The following is a 22,734-nucleotide window of genomic DNA, read 5'->3' as shown; positions in this document are numbered from 1 at the left end:
TTTCCAAGTCTGATAGGCACCATTTATTCTGCATGATTGAAAATAAAGATTAACTTCATTTGTCTTTTGTACATTGAAACATGCAGTAAAATGAGTAGTTTGCATCAAATCTGATTAGTGAGGATTGAGTTGGGTAGCCCACAAGTGTCGCAATGCTTCTGGCCCCAACACAGAATGCCCACATCTCACTAACCCTAATCATACATCATTGGAATGCGGGAGGAAATCCACTCAGTTACAGGGAGAACATACAAACTCTTTATTGGCAGCGGTGGGAATTGAACCCTAATCAGTGATTGCTGGTGCTGTAAACCGATACGCTAACTGCTATGCTGCCACACTACCCTGTCCATTTATGACCTACTCTCCACTATATCTGCATAAACCAAGACTACTGTATATTGTTTTTAAGACCATAGTATTCATACCTGGAACTGACTTGCACTTTTATAACACTTGTATTCTGAATTACTGGGTGATTTTTAGTGTTGCTGTTTTGGGAGGGATGAAATTATCTGGATTATGGGCGGTATTCCAAGTGACACAAGTTTGGAATTAAAGTTAACAAAGAAAATTATTTTAATTTGGGAAGTGGTTTATGACTTGAAAGATGTCAGAACTGGAATTGGAATCAGGTTTATTATCACTGACGTGTTGTGAAATTTGTTGTTTTGCAGCATCAGTACTGTGCAAGACATAAAATAACTATGACATACAAAATAATTAAATAGTGAAAAAAAGGGATGACGAGGTAGTGTTCATGAGTTCATGGACCATTCAGAAATCTAATGCCAGAGGAGAAGAAGCTGTTTCTGAATTGTTGAGTATGGATCTTCAAGGTCCTGTACCACCACCTTGATGGTAATAATCAGAAGAGGGCATGTCCCAGATGGTGAGTGTCCTTAGTGATGGACATGCCCTCCTTTCGTGTGGTCTAATGTAGCTTTACAATATATTTAATAATTTGTAATCGTGAAGCATGGGATTAAGAGCTGTGATTGAACTAGGTCTAACATTATGTTCTAAAAGTTGCTTGCCTATTTTCAGGTTGGTGTACCATGATTGAAATGAATTTCAAGGATGCCTACAAGTCTTTTGCACGACTTAAAAATGAGTCCAGGTGGTCCCAGTGCTATTATGCATATTTGACTGCAGGTTTGTGCAATTTTGCAATTTTTTTAAAAAAAAGAACCAAATACATCTTGCAATTGTAATTCTGTATGTTGATTAATACAGCCATCAATTTGCTGTATTATTCAGATCCAGAATACTTGAGTGAAAAGTAACATAATAAATTAACTCATTTTAGTCTTTACCTGATTCATCTGCTCTTTTGTATATAATCCGTGTTTTCAAAGGTTTTTAAAAATAATTTAGGGATTATAATTTAATCAATGTATCTGCATACTTAAAATGGTCTTGGCAGGTTTTAAACATGAAAGGCACCTGGTCCTACCATTTTGGTGGATGGATGCAGAATGTTGCTAATTGCTCCCTTTTCAACAAGATAAGTACAGAAAATGGATTGCTTTTCTTTGAAGATGCTTTTGGAGTGTCCAGCACCAGTGACGTTTCTTGGAAAAATCCTGAAGAGACTGCAGATGCTGGAGGAACTCGGGTGGTTGAGCAATGTGGGTGGTGGGGGGGAGAAATTGTTTCACTGGACCCTGATGAAACTCCTACTCCTCGGTCTTAATTCACCACTGTGCAACTGGATGGTGGATTTCCTAACCAACAGACCTCTGGTAGTTAGATGCACCACTGCTTCTACATCCCCACTCTCCTCAACACGGCTGATCCCCCCACCCCCAGAGCTGGTGCTGAGCCCATCGCCGTACACTCTGCTCACAAGTGACTGCATGGCCAAACATCCGAGTAATCACGTTGTCAAGTTCACCTATGACAGGGGTCCCCAACCTTTTTTGCACTGCAGACCGGTTTAATATTGACAATATTCTTGCGGACCGGCCGACCCGGGGGGGGGGGGGGGCGGGCGGTGGGGTAGGGTTGCCAACGGCCAGGAGTAGCAGTCAAATACATTGTGTTTACCCAGAGAAAGACTACAATGACTATGAAGCCTTGTGTGGGCACCATTGCGCATGCGTGTACCTGCCGATTTTTTTTCTGCAAATCGTTTTTGGCGATTCTGTTGGGGGGGAGGGGGCCTGTTAATCACGACCGGAATATCGATGATAAGTGGCTAATACACTCAATTTCATTTCTAAAAGGGTTTATCTAACGAATTTAATATTAAACACACAGCGCATATTTTCCTCGCATGAACATAGTGATAGGTCAATTATCAGGGGAGCTTGAAGTGTTGAACGAACTTCCAGTAGAAATAGCAGAAGCAGGTTCATTATTATCATTTATAGAAAAATTGGATGGGTATATGGACAGGAAAGGAATGGAGGGTTGTGGGCTGAGTGCAGGTCGGTGGGACTAGGTGAGAGTAGCGTTCGGCACGGACTAGAAGGGCAGAGATGGCCTGTTTCCGTGCTGCAATTATTATATGGTTATATAAGTCAATAGCATCATAACATTTTAAGTAACGTTTGGATATTAAACACACAGCACATATTAAAATCATTGCAACACACCAATATCGCTGAATCAGTGGGAGCCCTGGGCTTGTTTTCCTGCAACAAGACAGTCCTATCGAGGGGTGATGGGAGACAGCGATACTCGAACGGGGTTCCTTATGTCCAGTCTATTCTGCAATTTAGTTTTCGTTGCATTCATTGCAGAAATCTCCGCTTTGCAGAGATATGATGTTGGAAATGGAAGCAACGTTTACAGTGCTTTCGTGGCTATCTCAGGATAATTAGCCTTGACTTTGATCTGGAATGCCGGCAGAGATGTTAAGTCAAACATACTTTTCAGCCCGCCGTCATTTGCAAGCTTAAGGAGTTGATCTCCTTCCTGCGCTGACACGGATGACGCGCAGGTAATGACCTCAGATGCGTAATGGCTCAACAGAGCGTGACAAGGAATGAGAAAAGGTGCAGCTGACTCATATCACCAAATCATATCATATTTCCTTGCGGCCCGGTAGCACATGCTTTGCGGCCCAGTGGTTGGGGACCGCTGACCTATGACAAGACAGTGCTGAGGCTCATTGCCAGCAACGATGAAGCAGCCTACATAGAAGAGGTGGAAGAACTTGAGGCCTAGTGCCAGGCAAATAATTCTTTTCCAGTGTCATCAAGACAAAGGAGATGGTTATCAACTTCAGGAGAATGTGCACCACTCGCACCCTCTTTACATTGGCAGCACAGCAGTGGAAACTGTGAGCTATTTCAAACTCCTGAGAGTGCACATCTTGCACCACCTGTTATGGTCCCAGAACACATCCTACACAAGCAGGAAAACTCAGCAACGCCTCTGCTTTCTGAGGAGACTGAAGAGAGCTGGACTCTGCACATCTATACTTGTGTCCTTCTAATATGTGTGCAGAAGAGTGCATCCTAACATGCTGCATCACTGAATGTTACAGAAAATGCACTGCAGCAGACAGGAAGACTCTATAATAGGTAATCAAAACTACCAATGGATTAACACTACCAACCTACCCTCCATCAAAGACATATATACAGAAAGATGCTGGGAAAGGGCCAGTAACATCATGAAGGATTCTCACCATCCTGCTTGTGGACTGTTTGTCCCACACGGAGGAGGCTATGTAGAATCTATGCCAAGACCACCGGACTCAAAAACAGTTACTTTTCCCAAGCAGTAAGGCTGATCAACACATCCATCCACTAAACCATCCCCCCACAACCCCCACCACAAATACTTCATCATTTCCTGTCAGAGTCACCTTATGTAGAGACACACTGGTCCTAGCATCACACTATGGACATAGAATCAGTCTTATGTATGTAAGCTTGTGTTTTTTTTTGTTCTGCATTGGATCTGGAGTAAGAATTATTTTGTTCTCCTTTACACTTGTTGATTGGAAATGACATTAAACAATCTGGAATGCAGGGTGTCAACCCGAAATGTCATCCATCCCTCTGCCTCCACAGGTGCTGCCTGACCTGGTGAGTTCCTACAGCAGTTAGTTTTCTTGCTTCCTTTTGAGACACTTTTTGGTAAAAATTTGATCTTACCAAGTCAGTAATACTTTCTTAGACTTGCAAGGGTAAGCCCCACCCTTTAGAATTCACCTGAAATAGTATCGTCTCTCTTATGACTGAGTGGAGTGATAGGTGAAAGTGGAGCTTTTAGAAGACTCATCTTAAAAAGTCAAGATGGTGTCCTTGCTATTAGCAGCAGGTTTGCAAAAGAGGGCATCTCACTGGAAATTCTGGCTGTTAAGGGACGACAAAAGGATAAAGTTGGCAGAAATCAGTGGAGGACTGACTACTCAATGGAAAAACTCAAATGTATACTCTGATGCCATGCAAAATTGGACTTCAGTCCAATCCTGAAGAATTCTGTTCAGGAGGATGAAGAGTGTTACTATTCATCACCATTGTTTAATTATTTAACTTAAATTCCAATTTATCACCCCACCTAGCGTTTTGAAGTTGATAGGGAATAACTGTTTGACTCACTGTAGCGACTTGGTGCACTTAGTGTGGCAACTCAGAGTGGATTGCCAACTAATACAATGAATACCTCTTCTGTGGTTGGAAATTGTGACAAAGTCTGCCCTGGCCCAGTAGCTAAACTGATGAAATTGATGGTTATCTCTGAGCAAACATGTCCAATGCCTCAGTTCTTATCTGATTGGTATCCTTTCCCATGAGAGTGAACTTGTATTTGACTGGGCATCTACTTGTGTCTGCCTTACCAGAAGTTCCTGAATTTTTTGTCCTATGATTTATTGCAGCAATGATCAAGTGGAACTGAGCAAGACCCAGTCACAGTGTGCTGGAAACCTGCAGTAAAAGTAAACTGCAGAAAGTACTCTGATCATACCACATCTGGTTCTTGCTAATGATCTTTCTTTGCAAATGTTATTGATAAAACAAACTTTAAGATATGGGACTAGGAGGAAAGCAAAAAGAAATGTCTGTGGGTGGAAAAGTTAGGTCAGTGGTCCCCAACCACCGGGCCACGAGCATGTGCTATTGGGCCGCGTGGAAACGATATGAAACAATATGAGTCAGCTGCACCTTTCCTCATTCCCTGTCAGACACTGTTGAACTTGAACACCACCACTCCCCCACCCCGCCCCCGTCGGCAGGTCCGCAAGAATATCATCGATATTAAACTGGTGCTTAAACAAATGACAAAATATGCTTTGCTGAAATGTTGTCAGCATTGTTTTCCTCTCTCCACCGATGCTTCATGAGTTGCAGTGTTTCTCACACTATTGTTGTATATACTGTTACATACACTTTCTACATTGGGAAGCTCTTCTGCTATTTGTCCAGGAGAGTGTGATTCGACATTGATCTCAGATGCAGTGATTGGTGTCTGCACATTCTAGAAAGGTTTCCACTGGCTGCTAGAGTTTTCTTGCACATCCCTAGGATGTGCTGGTTAGGTTATTAAGAAACAGTAGTTCGTGAGCACATGAAAGGAAATTGCAGAACTACAGGGTGATATGGAGGTGGGGGAAGCTGGCACTAATGAGCTTGTTTCAGCTGGCAGTCACCAGGGACCCAATAGGCTGAAAGTGGTGTCATAAGCAAATTAAAGTAACTGGTTGTCTTAGCTGTACATTGAATACATTTGGTTACCACCGTAGGAAGCTGTCCCATTTTCTTTGAGTAAGAAACCAAAATAGGTAATCAGTTATGTGTCTTCTCTCTGTCCACACACATCTGCCTCACGGTCCTACAAAAAAATTCCAGAATAAGAAAAATTTTGGAACCTATTAGGACCTTCCACTCCATGATCACCTCTTTCAAAGCTGGGATGCAGTTCCTTGGGACTTATGCTTTCAAGCTCATTAACTTTGCTAGTAGCATTTCTTTATTTCTATGTATTCCTATCACTCCTATTTGCACTGAACCAGCAGTTCTCCACAATTTCAGCAAAGGATTTTTGTGAAAATAAATGAGATATTTTTCAAAATGAAAAAAGTTTGATAGAATCTTTCTAGGTGGACCCAGGGACCTGAAGACTGTGAAGCAGTATTTACAACTTCATAAATTTTGATTGACTCTGCAGTGAGCATTAATATAAATCATAAGAATTATTTTTTAAACTTATTGCTTGAGCAATTCTCTTGCACCATTGTTTTATTTGATCTTTTGTTCTGCAATGAATTTAATCCAATAAAGTCCAAAAATCTTGATTTATGTAAGGTACCTTTTTTTTGGTAGTTTGCCAGGGAGCAACAGGTGAGACTGACAAGTCACAAGAAGCATTTGTAGAGGTCCAACGGCTTTTCAAAAGGAAGAATAATCAAATAGAGCAGTTTTCCTTCCGAAAGGTGAGTTAATAATTTGAACTTGATATTTAATGATGTGTAAGATGCATTGCATTGGTTTCTTGAACTGACCTGAGAAACCTTAACAGTATTGCGCTCTCTGTTGCATTCCTGTTAATTGCTTCGCTCATGTATAAGTTACATACAATTTTATATTATATTTGTTAACTTGTGTTTGTCCTAAACTTGTATGCCACCATGCTGCTGCTGCAACAAGGTATTTTTCATGGTATTTATACTTTGTATGCTTGTATGCACAAGATAACAATGAACTTGAACAAATATGGCATTATGAAGTGTAGTATCAGTGACAGCACATTGCAGGGGATGTGTTCCACAGCCATGGAAGAGCAGTGTCAAATGATTCAGATCATTTGTTGTTGATAAATAATTTCACAGGACAGTTAAAAATCAACTTCATTTGAAGCCCAGAAGGAATGGACATTAGTGAAGCAGATGGGTTTTTATGACAACTTATGTTCACTAATACTGATTTTTAGCTTCTTAATCTCAAATGCATTTGATTAACTGAATTTAAATTCTGCAACTGCTTAGGTGGTGATTGAACTCAAGTTTTTGGACTGTTAGTCTTGTTGTATTGCTGTAACCACTTGTTACATATACCTGTTAGGGTGCATTCTCCAGTTACCTTATAAGGTAACCATAGCCTTCAGCCAGGAGCAGATGTTATCAGGTGGTTTCCAACTTTCACAGAGTGTTTCGACCCTTAACCACGACATTCTCCAGTTGGTGAGCTGGCAGTGGTGGCCAAATCACTGCCCATCTGCTCCTGGCTTCCAGCTCCCCTCCCCTCCTCTCGCCTATTCCAAATCCAACAAGAGGCTCGTTCTGCCCCTTGTTTTTCACTCCTTTCGTCCAGGCCCAGATCTGACAACAACTGCCATGCTAATTTGGCTGGGAAACCTCTGCAGCCAATCTCCACAGGGAACAACCATATCTGCCATCCCTTGTCTTTACACTCCTTCACTAAAGGCTGGTACTTCAAGGCCTTTCTCTCGTGGGCCTCTTCCCATACCTCCTCCCACGGCACAGTCAGCTCAACCAGAATTATTTTTTTGTCTTTGGTTGATGACAGTACAATGTCCGGACGTAGAGTTGTGTGAACCACATCCGGGAACTGCAACCTCCTTCCAACATCGACCCTCATCTCCCAGGACCTGGCCGTTAGCAGCAGATTGGGCTTTGGTTGTTTGGTTACGAAAGGCCTGGCTCCCTCTTTGAAGGTGATGGCCTTCCTCAAATCTGTGCCAGCCGTCCTCGTCTTGCGTCTCTTCCGCTCTAGTGTGTCAGCAAGAGCCAGAAGCACCTTATCATGGCGCCACCTATACCATCCTTGAGTTAGAGCGGTTTTACACCTGGACAATATATGAGCCAGTGTCCCCTCTTGACCACAGAGCTTACAGTTTGGGTCCTCTCTCATCCCCCATGTGTACAAATGTAATGGTGAAGGAAGGGTGTCATACAGGGATTGCAAGAGGAAGGAAATACTGAAGGGCTCCAGTCTCCATAACTCTGCCCATGAGATCTTGCGCTTAGGCAGATCCCACTTTATCCAGGCACCCTGGAACCCTTGTTCCACTGCCTTTGACATCCGCTTCTCTTCCTCACAGTTCCGTACTTCTGCCTGTACCATGTCTCATCTGTTCCTTATACCTGTGTTTCCCCACTGCTGGAAGTGAACTGAGCCGAGGCCTTGCCGCCTGACGCAGGGGTTGCCGATGATATCTCGCAGCTTCAGAGAACAAATTGCCTCCTCTACAGCTTCGTTGGCAGCCTACTTGCGCCCAGATCTGGTTGTAACGCCTGCTTGCTTTACCAAGACGTCATTGGAATCTCTCAAGCTTAATAAGGCTCTGCATTTTGCCACCTTGAATTCCTCCACAACAGATGACAGGGGGAGCTGCAGTTGCCCAGAACGAATGTAGAGGCCCACTGAAGAGAAGCTTGGGGGAACTCCCAACCATCTCCGCAGGTGCTTGTTGGTTTTCCTCTGGATGCCCTCTACGGCAGTCATGGGGAACTCATAAAGTGTGAAGAGCCAGAGAAGCCTAGGCAGAATGCCGTATTGGTACAGCCAGGTCTTGAATTTACCTGGAAGTCCAGATTTGTCCATCTTCCTCAGCCATTCGTCTTTCTGCTTCACAGCATTGGTGACATTGGCCCCATTTGTCAATGACACATTAAACCACTTCTCCAAGCATTTTATTGGGTTATCTTCGATGGAAGGGATGACCTCACCCTGAACTTGGAGGCTAAACTTGCTATTAACTTTGCCCTTTCTGATCACCATGCACCTGGACTTCTTGGTCTTGAAGGACATCCTAGCCCAAGTGGCTACATTATCCAGGGTATCCAATACCCATCTTGCTTGGACATGTGACACAGTTGTTATAGTGATGTCGTCCATGAGCCCTCGTAGGGCTAGCTGAACAATGCCCGACTTCAGCGTCGGGCTGCTGGTTACATCTTCTGCTGCTGATAATAGGAGGTTCATTCCCATAATAAATAGGATGGGAGAGACAGTGCACTCTGTTGGAATCCCCTTCTGGAGGTCCTGCCAACTAGTTGTGAAATGGGCTGATGTAAATCTGAATTTGAATCCTCCTAGGTAGCTGGTGATCATGTCTCGAATACCCACTGGGATGTAGTAGTGGTCGAGTCCTTCTAGGATGAGGTCATGTGGAATAGACCCGTAGGCGTTTGCGAGGTCTAACCAGACAACTGTTAGGTTGCCTTTCTTCTTCTTGGCCTTACGGATCAAATGGCTAATCATTGAGGTGTGTTCCAGACACCCCGAAAAGCCTGGAATACCGCCTTTCTGGATGGATGTGTTGATATAGCGGTTCTGCGTCATGTAAGAAGTCAGCCTTCTTGCGAGCACAGAAAAGAAAACCTTACATTTCACATCCAGGAGAGAAATTGTCCTAAACTGGGCAATTGTGGAAGAAACCTCTTCCTTTGGAATAAAGTATCCCTCTGCCAATTTCCAACTTGATGGAATAGTACCTTTGGCCCAGATCTTTCTCATGACCTTCCACAGCCTCCGAAGAAGTTTTGGGCATTTCTTATACACCTTATGAAGTATGCCGCTTGGGCCTGGGGCAGCTGATGCTTTAGCTTTCCGGATGATGTCCTGGATTTCCTGCCATGTAGGCTCCTTCACATTCAGCTCAATTGATGGTTTTTCCGGTCTACGCACAGCCCGATTGGTTCCTAGTCCCTGACCCCTCCATGGGTCGCTGTGTGCCTCCCTCAGGAACTCCTCTACCTCTGGCTTCAAGCTGGATAGTATACCAGATTTTTGTTGGCTAAGAAGAGTCCCGGTGAAGCTGAATGGATCTCTCACAAACTGCGCTTGCCTTTACTCTTTCTTCCTTCTTTGCTGTCGCAGATGTTCCGCCCTCCGGAGTTTGTACAGCTTTTCCCGCAGCATACTAGTTAAGTCCTTGATACCTTCTTTTTCGGCCGGTGAGCTGGCTTTAAACCTCTTGTTGAGTGCCTTTAATTTGCCTCTCGAGCGACGAATCTCCGTTTCCCTCCTCTTTGGTTGCCGTGGTAACTCGGGCTGGCTTCTCTGCTCCATTGAGCCAAATTGTTCCTTAGCTGGATTGTACGCTATGGCTGTGAGTGAGTCGATCTTTCTGTGTACTGGACCTGCTAAGGCAAATTCCAGGATGCTGTCTAGATCGTCATTGGACTACATCCAGGCGACGTTGTCTAATGATCTAGGCCATTTGATCCTGTCTTTCCTTGACTAATGGATTGGGGTAGCCAAAGAGGAACTCACTAGGTCTGTTGTTTGGTGCTGAGGCAACTCAAGAGCAGAGAGATCTTCAGCTCTGTAGGGTGCTTCCTGGCTGGAATTCATCTTCGTCTCACTGGACACTAAGTTCGTGCGCTACACTTGGGTCACCATTGATTCACATCTAGACCTGCTCTGGTGTATCTTGAGCCCTCTGATGTTCTTGCAGACTTTCCCGCAATTACACCTTACCGTGAATTCCTCTCTGGTCAGTATTAACTAATTAACTGTGATGTAGCTGACTAAATTAGTTTTAGAATCACTAAACAAATCCAGATAAGGTGAAGTATTTTTTTGTGGTGATAAACTGAGCCTTAAAAACAAGCAATATTGGAAATTCTGGAAGTACTCAGCAGGTCAGGTAGTATCTGTGGAGAGAGAGAGAGAGAGACAGACAATTTTTATCGCAAGGTTGATGACTTCATCCGGTATATAATTTTATCCTCAGTATTTTGAATATTTTTTTGTTTTTACTGGTATAATCTATTGTCATTTATAACCACAAAGAAAATTATTTCTTTCTTTGAATATGTTTTTTTCTTGTTATTTTGTATAGGCTGAAAGGTTTCAGAAAGAGAAGCCCACGAAAGATTTGTGTGTGCTTGCTGTCATAGAAGTGCTTTATTTGTGGAAAGCTCTTGGTAACTGTTCCCCTTCCAATCTTCAACGAATGAATCAAGGTAGCCAACTGCACCAACATGGCTTTGTCATGCATAGCCCTCAGTTCTATGAAATTGTCCAATTTCTGATCTGTCTTCATCTTGCCCATCTTGTCCATCTTTTTGACCATTAGACCATAAGGCATAGGAGCAGAATTGGGCCATTTCTACTCCTCCATTCCATCATAGCTGATGTATTATCCATCTTAACCCCACTCTCTTGCCTTCTCCCCATTAACTTCAACACCCTTACTAATCAAGAAACTATTAAACTCTGCTTTGAATATACTCAGTGGTTTGGCCTCCACAACCATCAGTGGCAATGGATTCCACAGATTTGCCATTCTCTAGCTAAAGAAATTACTCTTCAGCTCTGTTTTAAAGGGTTGACCTTCTTTTTTGAGGCTGTACCTTCTGGTCCTAGACTCCCCCACTAAAGGAAGCATCCTTCATACACTCCATCTAGATCTTTCAATATTCAACAGGTTTCAATAATATTCCCCCTTCATTCTTCTAAACTCTAGAAAGTACATTCTCAGAGCCATCAAACACTCCTCATTTCATTTCCCGGATCATTCTCGTGAACCTCCTCTGGACCCTTTCCAATGCCAGCACGTCCTTTCTTGGGTAAGGGGCCCAAAACTTCTCACAATAAAGTCCAGTCCAACCAATTGTATCAATGTCACATTCCTCTGGTACTTGGTGTTTCCTTAAGGTTTTTTGTTGCACACTCAGTGGTAGAACCATGCTGATTGTCCCTAATTAGGCTTGGTTTTTCCAGTTGCTCATAAATCCTATCCCAAAGCATCCTCTCCAATAGTTTCCTTACCACTAATGTGAGATTCACTGGTCTATAATTTCCAGGATTATCCCCATTTCCCTTCTTGAATAGTGAACCATTAATTACTCTCCCATCATCCAGCAGCTTGCCTGTGGCTAGAGAGGTCACAGAGATCTCGGTCAAAACCTCTATAATCTCATCTCTTCACTCTGCAATAACCTGAGGTATTATCTATTCAACCCCTGGGGATTTATCCATTTTACTGTTCTTCAAGAGACCCAGCATCACCTCTTTCCTAATCTCTAAATGGCCGAGCAAATAAGCATGTTACTGATCTCCCATTCCTTCACATTCTTGTCCTTGGTAGATACCAAAGCAATACTCATTTATGACTTTTCCCATGTTCTCCTCCTCCAAGAATATGCTCCCTCCTTTATTCTTCAGTGGTACCTTCTCCCCAGTTATGTGTATACCTAGTGTGTTTTAGAACTTTCTTTAATCCTACTTTTCTTTTACTTTTATTTGGATAAGGTATTCACAAGTAATATACAAATTTTTTTTTTACATATATAACCTTTTGCATTTTTTATGTGAGTAAATCTATATTAATTTGTACATTCACGTGCACATTGAGATAATATAGAAAATAATTAGGCACTCAAATAGATGTTTATGTGCATTTGTAATTTCACTCTATTAAACTAAATAATGATAATAGTTGTTATAAAAATATTAATAAGTGATTGAATACTAATTTCCATGTATCTCTTCTGGTCCATTTCTTTCTGGTCCAAAATTTCCCCAGGTCTTTTCTTTACTTGTGTTAATTCGACATTTTCCAAAAAAAAAGAACAGTAAACATTCGAGCCAAAGGTGCTTACGTTAACACTATTACTATGTTGGTGAGACAAGCAGTATAAACCATTCGGAGAGTCTTCTAAAATCTGCTCGCTCTGGGGTTATAAATTCAATCCATTTATTCCAAATTTGATAAAATTTTTCCTTTTGAATTCTCAGAGAGTAGGTCATCTTTTCCATTTTAAATATTTCCAAAATGATTTCATGCCAATCTTCTAATGTAGGTGATGTTGGATTTAACCACTTTCTGGTGATTGATTTCTTACTTGCCACTAAAAGGGCCTGCAGCAGCTTTATATCTTTCTTCTGTTCCAAAAACAATACATGCCCCAAGTAGAGAGTCTCAAAGTTCAGAGGTATCTGAGTCTTAAATACCTTAACTAATGTTCTGTGAATACCTTTCCAATATAAACTTAATTTAGGGTAATCCCAAAAAGTATGGAAATGATTTGCCTTAATCCTACTTTTCAAGGCCATCCTGGTTTTCGTGATTCCTTTCTTAAGTTCCTTTTTGGCTCCTTTATATTCCTCAAGGGCCATTGTCTATTTTAGCTTCCTAAACCTTGCATATCCTTCCCATTACTTCTTGACTAAATTCACAACCTTCTTTGTCACCTAAGGTTCCCTGACCTTACTATCTTTGTTCTTAATGGAACACACTGTACCTGTTCTGTACTATGTACTGTTGGCCTTTAAACACCCTCTATGTGTTAATTGTGGACTTCCCAAAAACAGCTGTTCCCAATTAACTTTTCCTAGCACCTACATAATGCTCTTATAATTTGCTTTATTTAATATTTTCCTGCAACATTCACCCTTATCCTTATTCATAGCAATCTCAAAACTTAGAGTTGTGATCACTATTTGCTAAATGTTCCCCCATTGAAAAGCAAGTCATCTGGCCATGTTCATTGCCAAACACCAGGTGCAGAATGGGCTGTCCTCTCTTTGGACTGTCTACATACTGTTTTAGGAAACTCTTGGATGCACCTACAAATTCTACCAGGCCTAACCCTCTTGCACTAAGGTCCCAGTCTATATTGGGGAAGTTGAAGTCATCCACTATACATCTTTCCTAATATGCCTGCATATTTGTTCCTCAGTGTTCCAGTTGCTACTGGGGGCGGAGAGGGCATTGTAGTATCCCATCAGAGTGATTGGATGTTCTATATTTTGAGTTCTGCCCATATTAACTCAGTGAATAAGCCCTCCATGAGTACAACTGTGATATTTCTCCTGATTAGTGCAATTGCTCCCCATCTTTTACCTTTCTCTCCATCTCTTCTAAAATATCGAAACCCTGGAAAATCAGACAGCCAGTCCTGTAACTGTCAACCCAGTTTCTGCAATGGTCAGAATATCATTGTTCAATGTACTATTCCTTGCTTTGTTCATTGTCCTTGCCCTTAATACACCTTGCATTAAAATATGAATGCTCTTAAGAGGGAAATCAGGAGGGAAAGACAGAGAGTGAGTGAGGTTAAGAGTAAAAGGGTGGTTAGGGAGAAAATAGGTCCTCAGAGCTGAACAGGGCCATCCATGTCTGGAGCTGCAGGGATCAACACATTTTAATATTTCTCAGTGTTTACTGAGGAGAAAATCACAGTTGCTTAAGAGATGAGGAAAATATATGGAGATGTTTTTGGAAGACAATCATGGAAGAGGTATTTGCAGCCTACAGTGCATTAAGGTGGAGAAATTCCTAGGGTCTGACTGAATGTGTCCTTGGACTTTGTTTGAAGCTAGAGTGGAAATTGCAGAAGCCAGTTTTGAGATATTTGCTTCTTTGTTTTCCACTGGTGAAGTTCCTGATAAATGGAAGGCTAATGTTGTTCCATTATTTAAAAAGGTAGCGAGGACAAGTTAAGGAACTATGGGCCAGTCAGCCTGACATCAGTAGTGGGAATGTCACTGGAGAGAGTTCTGAGGGACAGAATCTACCAGCATTTGGATAGATAAATTCTGAATAAGGGTCAGCATGGCTTTGTGTGGGGAATTATGCTCATCAAAAATGTCAGTGTTTTTTGAAGAAGTACGTAAAAAGGTAGGTAAGGCCAGGTCTGTAGATATTTTCATTTGGACTCCAGCAAGGATTTTGACCGGATCCTATATTTTAGGCCGGTGTGGAATATTGTGTCCCATGGTATCCAGGGAGAACTACTTGGGTGGATTCAAAATTAGCTCATAAGTGGGAAGCAGAGGGGTAGTGGTTGAAGTTGTTTCTTGGAATGGAGAGCAGTGACTAGTGGTATGCCCTAGGGAGTTGAGTTGGGATCCTTGTTGATTTGGATGCAAATAGACAAGTTTGTGGATGACTTGAAACTAGGAGGTGTTGTTGATGGTGAAGATGATTACAAGCATATCTTGATCAATTAGTGAAGTGGACCAAGTAGTTGCAAATGCATTTCCATACAGATAAATGGGAGGTGATGCTCTATGGCTCTGTGACTGCAAACACACCTCAATCCTTCCATCCCATTGTATCTATTACTTTGCTTCTGCCTCTCCTTCCTTACACTTACAGGTCATGGTGTGTACCTACCATTGAAGCCCTCCATTTTCTGACCCGGTGCTTGGCTTTCCATTCAATTCTGTATCAACTCCTATCTGCCTCACTCTTGGGTTACCCCCCCCCCCACCCAATCTAGTTTAAACCCTTCCTGGTAATGCTTTCTACGATATTGGTCCTGAGGCATAAATAGAGCAAGAAGGGTTTTTCAGTCCTTTGAAATTTCCACAAGCAAGGTGCATTATGAGTTTAAAGTCAAAAGCATGAATACAATATCACCCTTGTCCATGTGAACAGTTTCAATACATACTAAAATGTGACCTGCTACTGATGAGATCACATGCTGTCTAAATTCCATTGCTTTAGAGCTATCAGGGGAATATTTAAGCTCAAGATTATTTTTTGGTTTGTAGGCATTTACAGGGAAAAAAGAGATAAAATAGAATTTACAATAAACTACACATAAAGACTGACAAATAATTGCTGTGCAAATAAAAGTAATAATAATAACCACCACCCCTGGCAGCATATTCCAGGCACTCACCAGTCTTTGTTTAAAAAAAACAAACTTGGCCTGCTCATCGCCTTTGAACTTCCCCTCCCCCACCTTAAAGCTATACCCTCTAGTACAAGATATTTCTAACATGGGGGAGAAAGAATATCTTCCCTCTCTCCCTGCCTCTCCATTGTTGTTCTTTAATATTGGCATTTGTAAGTCTGACATTTACAGTGAATCCTCTTCTGTAATAGAATATCTAATGTGTCACCTATCTATCCAGCTTGCCAGGAAATATATGAGCCATCAACAGTTGGGTTAAAACACTTACTCCTTGGTGCAATACACAAATGTCTAGGAAATACAGATGGTGCTCTGCAGGTGTGTATTAACAATTCTACTTGTGTTCCTCAAAGAACTATTGCCTTCTGATTATGCTGAATTGTTTGTCCTGTATTCTAAAAGTACTTAACTACAATATGAAATGCATGACAAAATATGTATTGTTTACTAAAATATGCTAGTACTTATTGTCAGTCATGTATAATAATTAGCTCAGTTACTGCTTTATTATTTAACTAATGTGTGTTTGCATTCATTCTTCCACTGTTGATTTGCTTGGGGTGGAAAATTATATTGCAAACAAGGATCTTTACAAGTCTACATTAGTAACTTACTGTTGAAGTACTGGGCATCTCAGCATCAGAAGGTATTCCATTCCCCTCTCCTTACAGGCATAAGCTGCCATGAATGTACTGTGACACAGTCTGTATTATCTTTTCTTGCCTTCAGTTTTTCCAGTTAGCCGTAAAGGATGAGCTGAGTCGTCAGAACAATGCCTACATACAGCCCTATGCTTGTTATGAGCTAGGATGTTTATTGTTGGAGAATCCAGAGGTAAGGAGGGTGTATTTGTACCTCTGCTTTAAAGTCTAAACCATTAAACCACTAAGTCTAAACCAGGTAAATGTAATCACTTATCTGGTTTTTGCCTTTTTTTGATTTAAAGAATTGGAGCACTTGAGAAGTAATGGGAACAGGGCATTTTTTAAAACTGGGGAAACTGTCTCCCAGAAAAGGAGCAACAGTAGTTAGCCATGAACTTGCAGATTGGCAGAGGCTGACTGGCTTCCTGTCCCTGTTGACCCGCTTCACAAATCAGCTTTTTTATTGTTAAAGTATGTCTTAAGTTTTAGAATTGTAATTCAGATGCATCCTTACAGTACTGACTTTCCGCGGGTAAAGATTGTTATTAATATGTCTCTTTTTATGGCAGATGCTGGATAAAGGCAAAGCTTTGCTTTACCAAGCCAAGGTAGGTTGGAAGATTGATGTACAAAAAGTCGGTGGTTAATGGGTTTTGGGTTATCTTATACAGCATGCAAAGAAGTCCTTTGATGCATCTTGTCTATGCTGAGCTAGGCACATTCCTGAGCTAGTCCCAATTGCCAGCATTTGGGCCACACCTCTCTCATCCTTTTCTATCCATGAATTTGTCCAAATGTTTTTTTGTATGTTGCAATTTTCTACCCATCTCTTCCACCTCATCTGGCATACATACCCACCACCCCCTGTGTGGGGAAAACACTTACCCTTCTGGTTCCCTTTTGAATTGGTAAATTCTTTAATTATTGTCAGATGTACTGAGGTACAATTGGAAAACTTCTCATCCGTACAAATCAATTAAATACAATAGTGCAGTAAGGTACTACAAGGTAAAACAATAACAAGAGTGCTGAATAGAGCTCTAGTTTTAGACTCACCCATCAGCCTCCCTGGCTCCAGAGAAAACCGTCCCAGCCTATCCATTCTCTCATAGCTCAAGGCCTCGAGTCCCAGCAACATACTCGTGAATCTCCCCTGCAACCTCTCATCCTTCTTTCTATTATGATGAGCAGAACTGCACCCAATTTTCCAGGCCTGGTCTCACTAACATGATGTTCCAACTCTTGTACTCGGTGCCCCATCTGAAGAAATGTGTCCCCTTCACCATTTTACCACTCTGTCTACCTGTGTTGTTATTTTCAAGGAGTGCTGTACCTGAAAGCTGTGGACCTCTGTTCCACAGCACTACCCAGGCCCAGTCGTTTCCTGTCCAACTGCTGCCCTGGTTTAACTTCCCCAAATGCATCATGTCCAACGTGTCAGAGATAATTTCCAGCTGCCATTCCTTGACCAGCAATTCCAGTTCATCTAGATGCCACTGTAATCTTCCTCCTTTGCTTTGTACCACATGGATATGTTGTTGATGGCCTGGCAGTATTTGGTATGGAATGTAGACATATTAGCATCTGTTGCAATTGAACACACAACAATTTTTGTGATTTGACATAGAAAAATTATCTTTCAGTTAATTCCTATTTTGATCCGCAGGAGGAGTTTGCTGGATATGACTTTGAAAACCGGCTTCATGTGCGTATCCATACTGCTTTAGCATCATTGAAAGAAGCTGTTCCACAGTGATGTTTGCCAAACTGGAATCCTCTTCAGTGCACATATGATTGAACTTCAATCAATTTCTGCACTTTATGCTGTTAATATTCAGCAAAGTGGTTGGGAAGATCCAAGGAAAGCTGTATAAGACCCAAGCATGTAGAATGTCTTTAAACGTATTAAGAACGGTGTCACTGGCAAATGTGGGGTGAAGCAGATCTGTTGCTTTGTTATAGATAGTTAAAAAGGTGGTGGCTTAGAGGATTCCAAGGATTATCAAGTGACCTTGCTTATCTTAACCACCACTTTGGTAACGGTGCAGTTCAGTTTAGACCTAACTCAATTATCTGTACAGATTAATGAAGCACAGAGTCTTTCATGTCACTGGTGCATATTCTAATGGCCTTGGTTGTGTAGTAGGTCAGGACTGAAGGAGGATTCATGGCTTTTGCCTTTTTCAGGCAAAATAGACAGCCATATCGTTAAAAACAATAGCCATACTTTTTGTTGCACTAATTTTATTTATATTTTGCAGAGATTTTATGCCATTGTTATTTTAAAATGTGTAAAAAAAAATATTGGTAGCACTTTTTAATCCCTTTTGTATTGGACCCAGAGAACACCAGCAGCAAAGGACTTGAGTTCATTTCTGCTCAGGGTCATTTGTTAATTATGAGTGAAAGATGCAGTCTTTTTGAAATGCCTCTGAAACCACTACACCAAAATGTTATTTGATCTTCTGTGTTAGCATTCTTTTAAGTGTCCTGATACCTCAGTTGTGGATCAGATGTAAATTGTGAAATTCATACATTTTTAAAGGATAACTCTGGAAAACAGGGTAATGAACAAACAAAACTGCCTTGCAGCATCTCAGTGTCGAATTAATTACTTTGTCATTTGTTTTGTTGTATTATGATATTGGGTTTTTATCTATTGTTACAAACATCCTACAGGGAAAAAATGAGATTTTTATTCTGTATTAGTTTATGCAGTTGCTAAGTTATTTATGCGCCATTACTTGAGAGATGTGAACCATTGAATAAGAACATGTAACATATCACTTGGATGTAGATACGACTTGGAAACACCACCATTGATTGGTTTCAAATATATTTTTTTATGAATTATTGAGATAATAGACATGGTTTAACTGCAGAAAAACCTGCATACATCATCCCTTAGTGATACATATTTGGGTTTATGTATATATTGGAACACCATGTGTGGATTGTCCAGCAACTGTGAATGTTTAGTGCATCAAGCTACTCTTTTTTTCTGAAACTGTTAATTCCTTACTGCGATATCATTCTATAGGTGCTGGTATTTCTGTATCTTGCCCAAGTGGTCAGTTGGTGTGGGACAGACCCTGGGGTGTTTCTGTTCAATTGTAACTCCATGAAGAAACTTAATTGTTGCTGGTTGTATAGTTTAATTTTTTTGAATATTTAGACTGTTGCACAGAAATGTGTCTTGATTTTAAATCTGTTTTCCTGTTTTACGAAGCTGGTGATCCTGGAAGCTCAGTCCCCTTATGTACACGATGTTGTGCAATTCTGTATGGGGGCTGGATTGTTTTTGTTTTAGATAGAATGAAATATCTGACATCTTTGACACCTGTTTACTTGGGTAAAGTAATGAAGTGTGACTCTTTTCAAGTTCTTACATGAGAGTGTTAACATTTCGATGTGGCACACATGCCACTCTGGGAAAGGGAAACAAAAGTTAAAAATTGTAATGAATTGAGTTTTGTAATTCACCCAAGAATTGATGGATATGCTCATGCTTGCATTAATGGAGGAAAACTTGTATTGAAAAATTACAATTACAGAATGGACTAATACTTGCAAATTAATTTACTGGGAACATGAAACAAGTGTTTTCTGCTTGATCATCACAGCAAGTTACTATCAGGTACTTTGAGCTGAATTGTTCATTGTGTACATGATTGGAAATATGGATGACAAAATCTCTCCCTGTCGTTTTGACTGTATGTAGACTGCCGTTACTCATCTGCATTAAACAAAGTGACCAGACGTGGCTAATACCTAGTGTTATTGTATCAGAAATTGTAAGTAGTTATCATAATGTACAGTAAAACTTCATGAATCTGATGTGAGACAGGTTCTGAACTTGCAGTGGCTGATTTTCTAGACCATTGAATGTTATTCCAATAGACTTTGAAGTCATATTTCTGGATATTACATACTAACATAATACATTTCCCAATGTCATAGTCATAGTCATACTTTATTGATCCCAGGGGAAACTGGTTGAATTAAAGGGATCACAGAAACTGGTGCTTTTGTGATTGAGGCAGTGTAGGAAATCAGCACCTAGCATGATAGACACTGAACCATCATAATTTTTGAAGAATTGGATATCAGTTATTGGAGTTTTTTCAAGCTGGTTTGAAAATATCATTGTAGTCAAATATTTTAAAGTTCCCTTATGTGCTTTAAAGGCAAGGTGCTGGATTTTGTATATAAACAAATGCACACAGTAGGTATGTTATGTAGGTTGCAGCCATAACTTCTATCCAACCTTTTTAAAATTGTTTTCCAATTGTAGAACCAATGTAGAACTTGCCTATATTAAAATATTCTTCTCCATAAGGTTGTTGGCAAGGGGGGCATTTCTAGTTAGCCCTTTCTCTGGGATATTTAGGTGGTAAGTACCAATGAATTTATTGCATTGGATAAGTAAGACTAAGATAACAATACTGTAGCACAGATGGAGATGAAGTTCGATATCTTGGGTTGAGGAGGACGTGGGAGATGTGATGTATCCATGATGCTGCTGCTCTTGTTCCTTGTATTAAAGGATGCTGCCCTATGAGTCTTCTGGCAAATTAATTGATATGCTGCACTGGATAGTGGAGAGATTTGGATCTGTTATTGCAGAAATTTCTAACGATAGTTTTTGGTTGAGTCAAGGAATCAAAGTTACCCAGAAGTGTTTGGGTACATTAAATTTCAAAGTAAATTTATTATCGAAGTACATATGTTATGATGAGAGTCATTTTTTGCAGGCATTTACAGAGAAAAAGAAATAAAATAGAGTTTACAAGGAAATGCACATAAACAAAGACTGCCAACTAATATGCAAATGAAGACAAACTGCAGATAAAAATAATACTGAGAACACTAGTGTAAGGAACCCTTGAAAATTAGTCTGTAGGTCATAGAATTGGTGAATGAAATTAACCGCACTGGTTCAGAAGCCTGATGGGTGTAGGGTAATAACTGTTCCTGAACTTGGTGGTGTGGCACCTAAGGCTCTGTACTTTCTTCCAGATGGTAGCAGTGAGAAGAGGGCATGACCTGGATGGTGTGAGTCTTTGATAACGGATGCTGCTTTCTCGTGGCAGTGCTCCAGTGTACTCAATGGTGGGGAGGTCTTTGCCTGTAATGGACTGGGCTGTACGATGATTCCGTGGTAGCTTCCAATCTGATGGCATAAATATCGATTTCTCCTTCAGGTAAAAAAGAATCTCTCCCCCTCCCCTTCTGTTCCCCACTCTGGCCTCTTACCTCTTTCTTCTTCTGCTGCTCCTTCCCTTTCTTCTATAGTCTACTCTCCTATTAGGTTCCTTCCTCTCCAGCCTTTTACCTTTCCTACCCACCTGGCTTCACCTATCACCTTTCTAGCTATCCTCCTTCCTCTCCCCACCCCCACGTTTTTATTGTGCCTTTCCCCTTCCTTTCCAGTCCTGAAGAAGGGTCTCCGTCTGAAATTGTTTGTTCATTTCCATAGATAATGCCTGACTGCTGAGTTCCTCCAGCATTTTGTGTGTGTTGCTTTGGATTTACAGCGTCTGCAGAATTTCTTGTGTTTATGATCCACCACTTTGTTGTTCCTGAGCTTTGTTTCCATGCCAGGCCATGATGCAACCACTCAGGATACTTTTCACTGTACATCTATAGAAGTTTGCCAGTGCTTTTAGTTACATGCTGAATCTGCAAACTTCTGAGAAAATAATGACACGTGCTGTGGGATTTGGCGTCATTAACTTAAAACATCGGCTATGTTTTACGCTCAACACAGATACCGCAAGTGCTCAGTCTTATGACTTTTTTTTTAGCGATGGAAGTTAGGTGTTGGGGGTAAGTGTAATGAAACAACAGAGCAAGTGCAGGCTGCCTTGTGGTTTCCTGTTGTGTAATACACGGTGCGGCTGAGCTTGCAGAAGTGTGATTTTAAAAATATATAAAACCTGCTGAAAACTTGACGAAAAAGAAACGAGGTTTAGGACGGGGACCTTTCGGTTCTGTTCGTTGCCTCACGGTGTACTGAAACTTTCCAGCTTTTACTTTATTTTTGAACAATTTTTTTTAGATTTTTCGCAGCTGGAGTTTGGTTTTCATTTGAAATGGTAATTGAGCAGGCAGGGTGACCCGGCGCAGGACACTGAAGCGAGGGAACTATTACCATACCAACGTTGTGACCACGTGATTGGTCATTCACACTGACGGGCCTGTCGTGATTGGTAGGATATGCAACAGTGACGTGTCTGACGTAGACAATCTCCCAATGTGTGTGGGTGCCCATGCGCAGTGGCACTTATCTCACCTCAAAACGCGTTAGGCGCTGGGCTACGGCAAGCGGCTGGCGAGCGGAGCGACGGCAGCGAGCGACGACCCACGACCCAGGGTTGGTGTAGTTCGGCTGTTCAGAGCGTTCAAGTCCCAGTGAGGAATCGGGGAGGAGTTCCCTCAGTGTGTACAGGGTGGGCTAGAACCTTTTCCCCATCACCACTACCCGTGCTCACAGAGGGGTCTGACTGGGCA

The 22,734-nt window shown here is 41.4% G+C and overlaps 2 protein-coding genes across 5 annotated transcripts in view; both read left to right on the top strand.

Annotated features, from left to right (window-relative positions):
• The window catches only part of ttc39c (tetratricopeptide repeat domain 39C), an 81,382-nt gene extending 60,941 nt beyond the window's left edge, over positions 1–20,441 (top strand). Inside the window, exons 8-14 of one of the 4 annotated variants that reach the window (XM_063060534.1) lie at positions 1,048–1,155; positions 6,282–6,391; positions 10,768–10,852; positions 15,798–15,895; positions 16,307–16,411; positions 16,791–16,829; positions 17,888–20,441. In XM_063060534.1, coding sequence (XP_062916604.1) covers positions 1,048–1,155; positions 6,282–6,391; positions 10,768–10,852; positions 15,798–15,895; positions 16,307–16,411; positions 16,791–16,829; positions 17,888–17,977 — 635 coding nt within the window. In that variant the 3' untranslated portion in view covers positions 17,978–20,441. Of the gene's footprint in view, positions 1–1,047; positions 1,156–6,281; positions 6,392–10,767; positions 10,892–15,797; positions 15,896–16,306; positions 16,412–16,790; positions 16,830–17,887 lie in introns of all 4 variants that reach the window. The other 3 variants (XM_063060553.1, XM_063060544.1, XM_063060526.1) reach the window with 3 other exon arrangements.
• A 193-nt stretch (positions 20,442–20,634) lies between these two features.
• LOC134342656 (neurofilament medium polypeptide-like) overlaps positions 20,635–22,734 on the top strand; it is a 49,649-nt gene continuing 47,549 nt past the window's right edge. Inside the window, exon 1 of the mRNA XM_063041046.1 lies at positions 20,635–21,425. The gene's annotated coding sequence lies outside the window, so the exon portion shown is untranslated. The remainder of the gene's footprint in view (positions 21,426–22,734) is intronic.

The sequence above is a fragment of the Mobula hypostoma genome, chromosome 1, assembly GCF_963921235.1.
Source record: "Mobula hypostoma chromosome 1, sMobHyp1.1, whole genome shotgun sequence".
Lineage (NCBI taxonomy): Eukaryota > Metazoa > Chordata > Chondrichthyes > Myliobatiformes > Myliobatidae > Mobula > Mobula hypostoma.
This window is presented reverse-complemented; position numbering and strand designations above follow the sequence as displayed.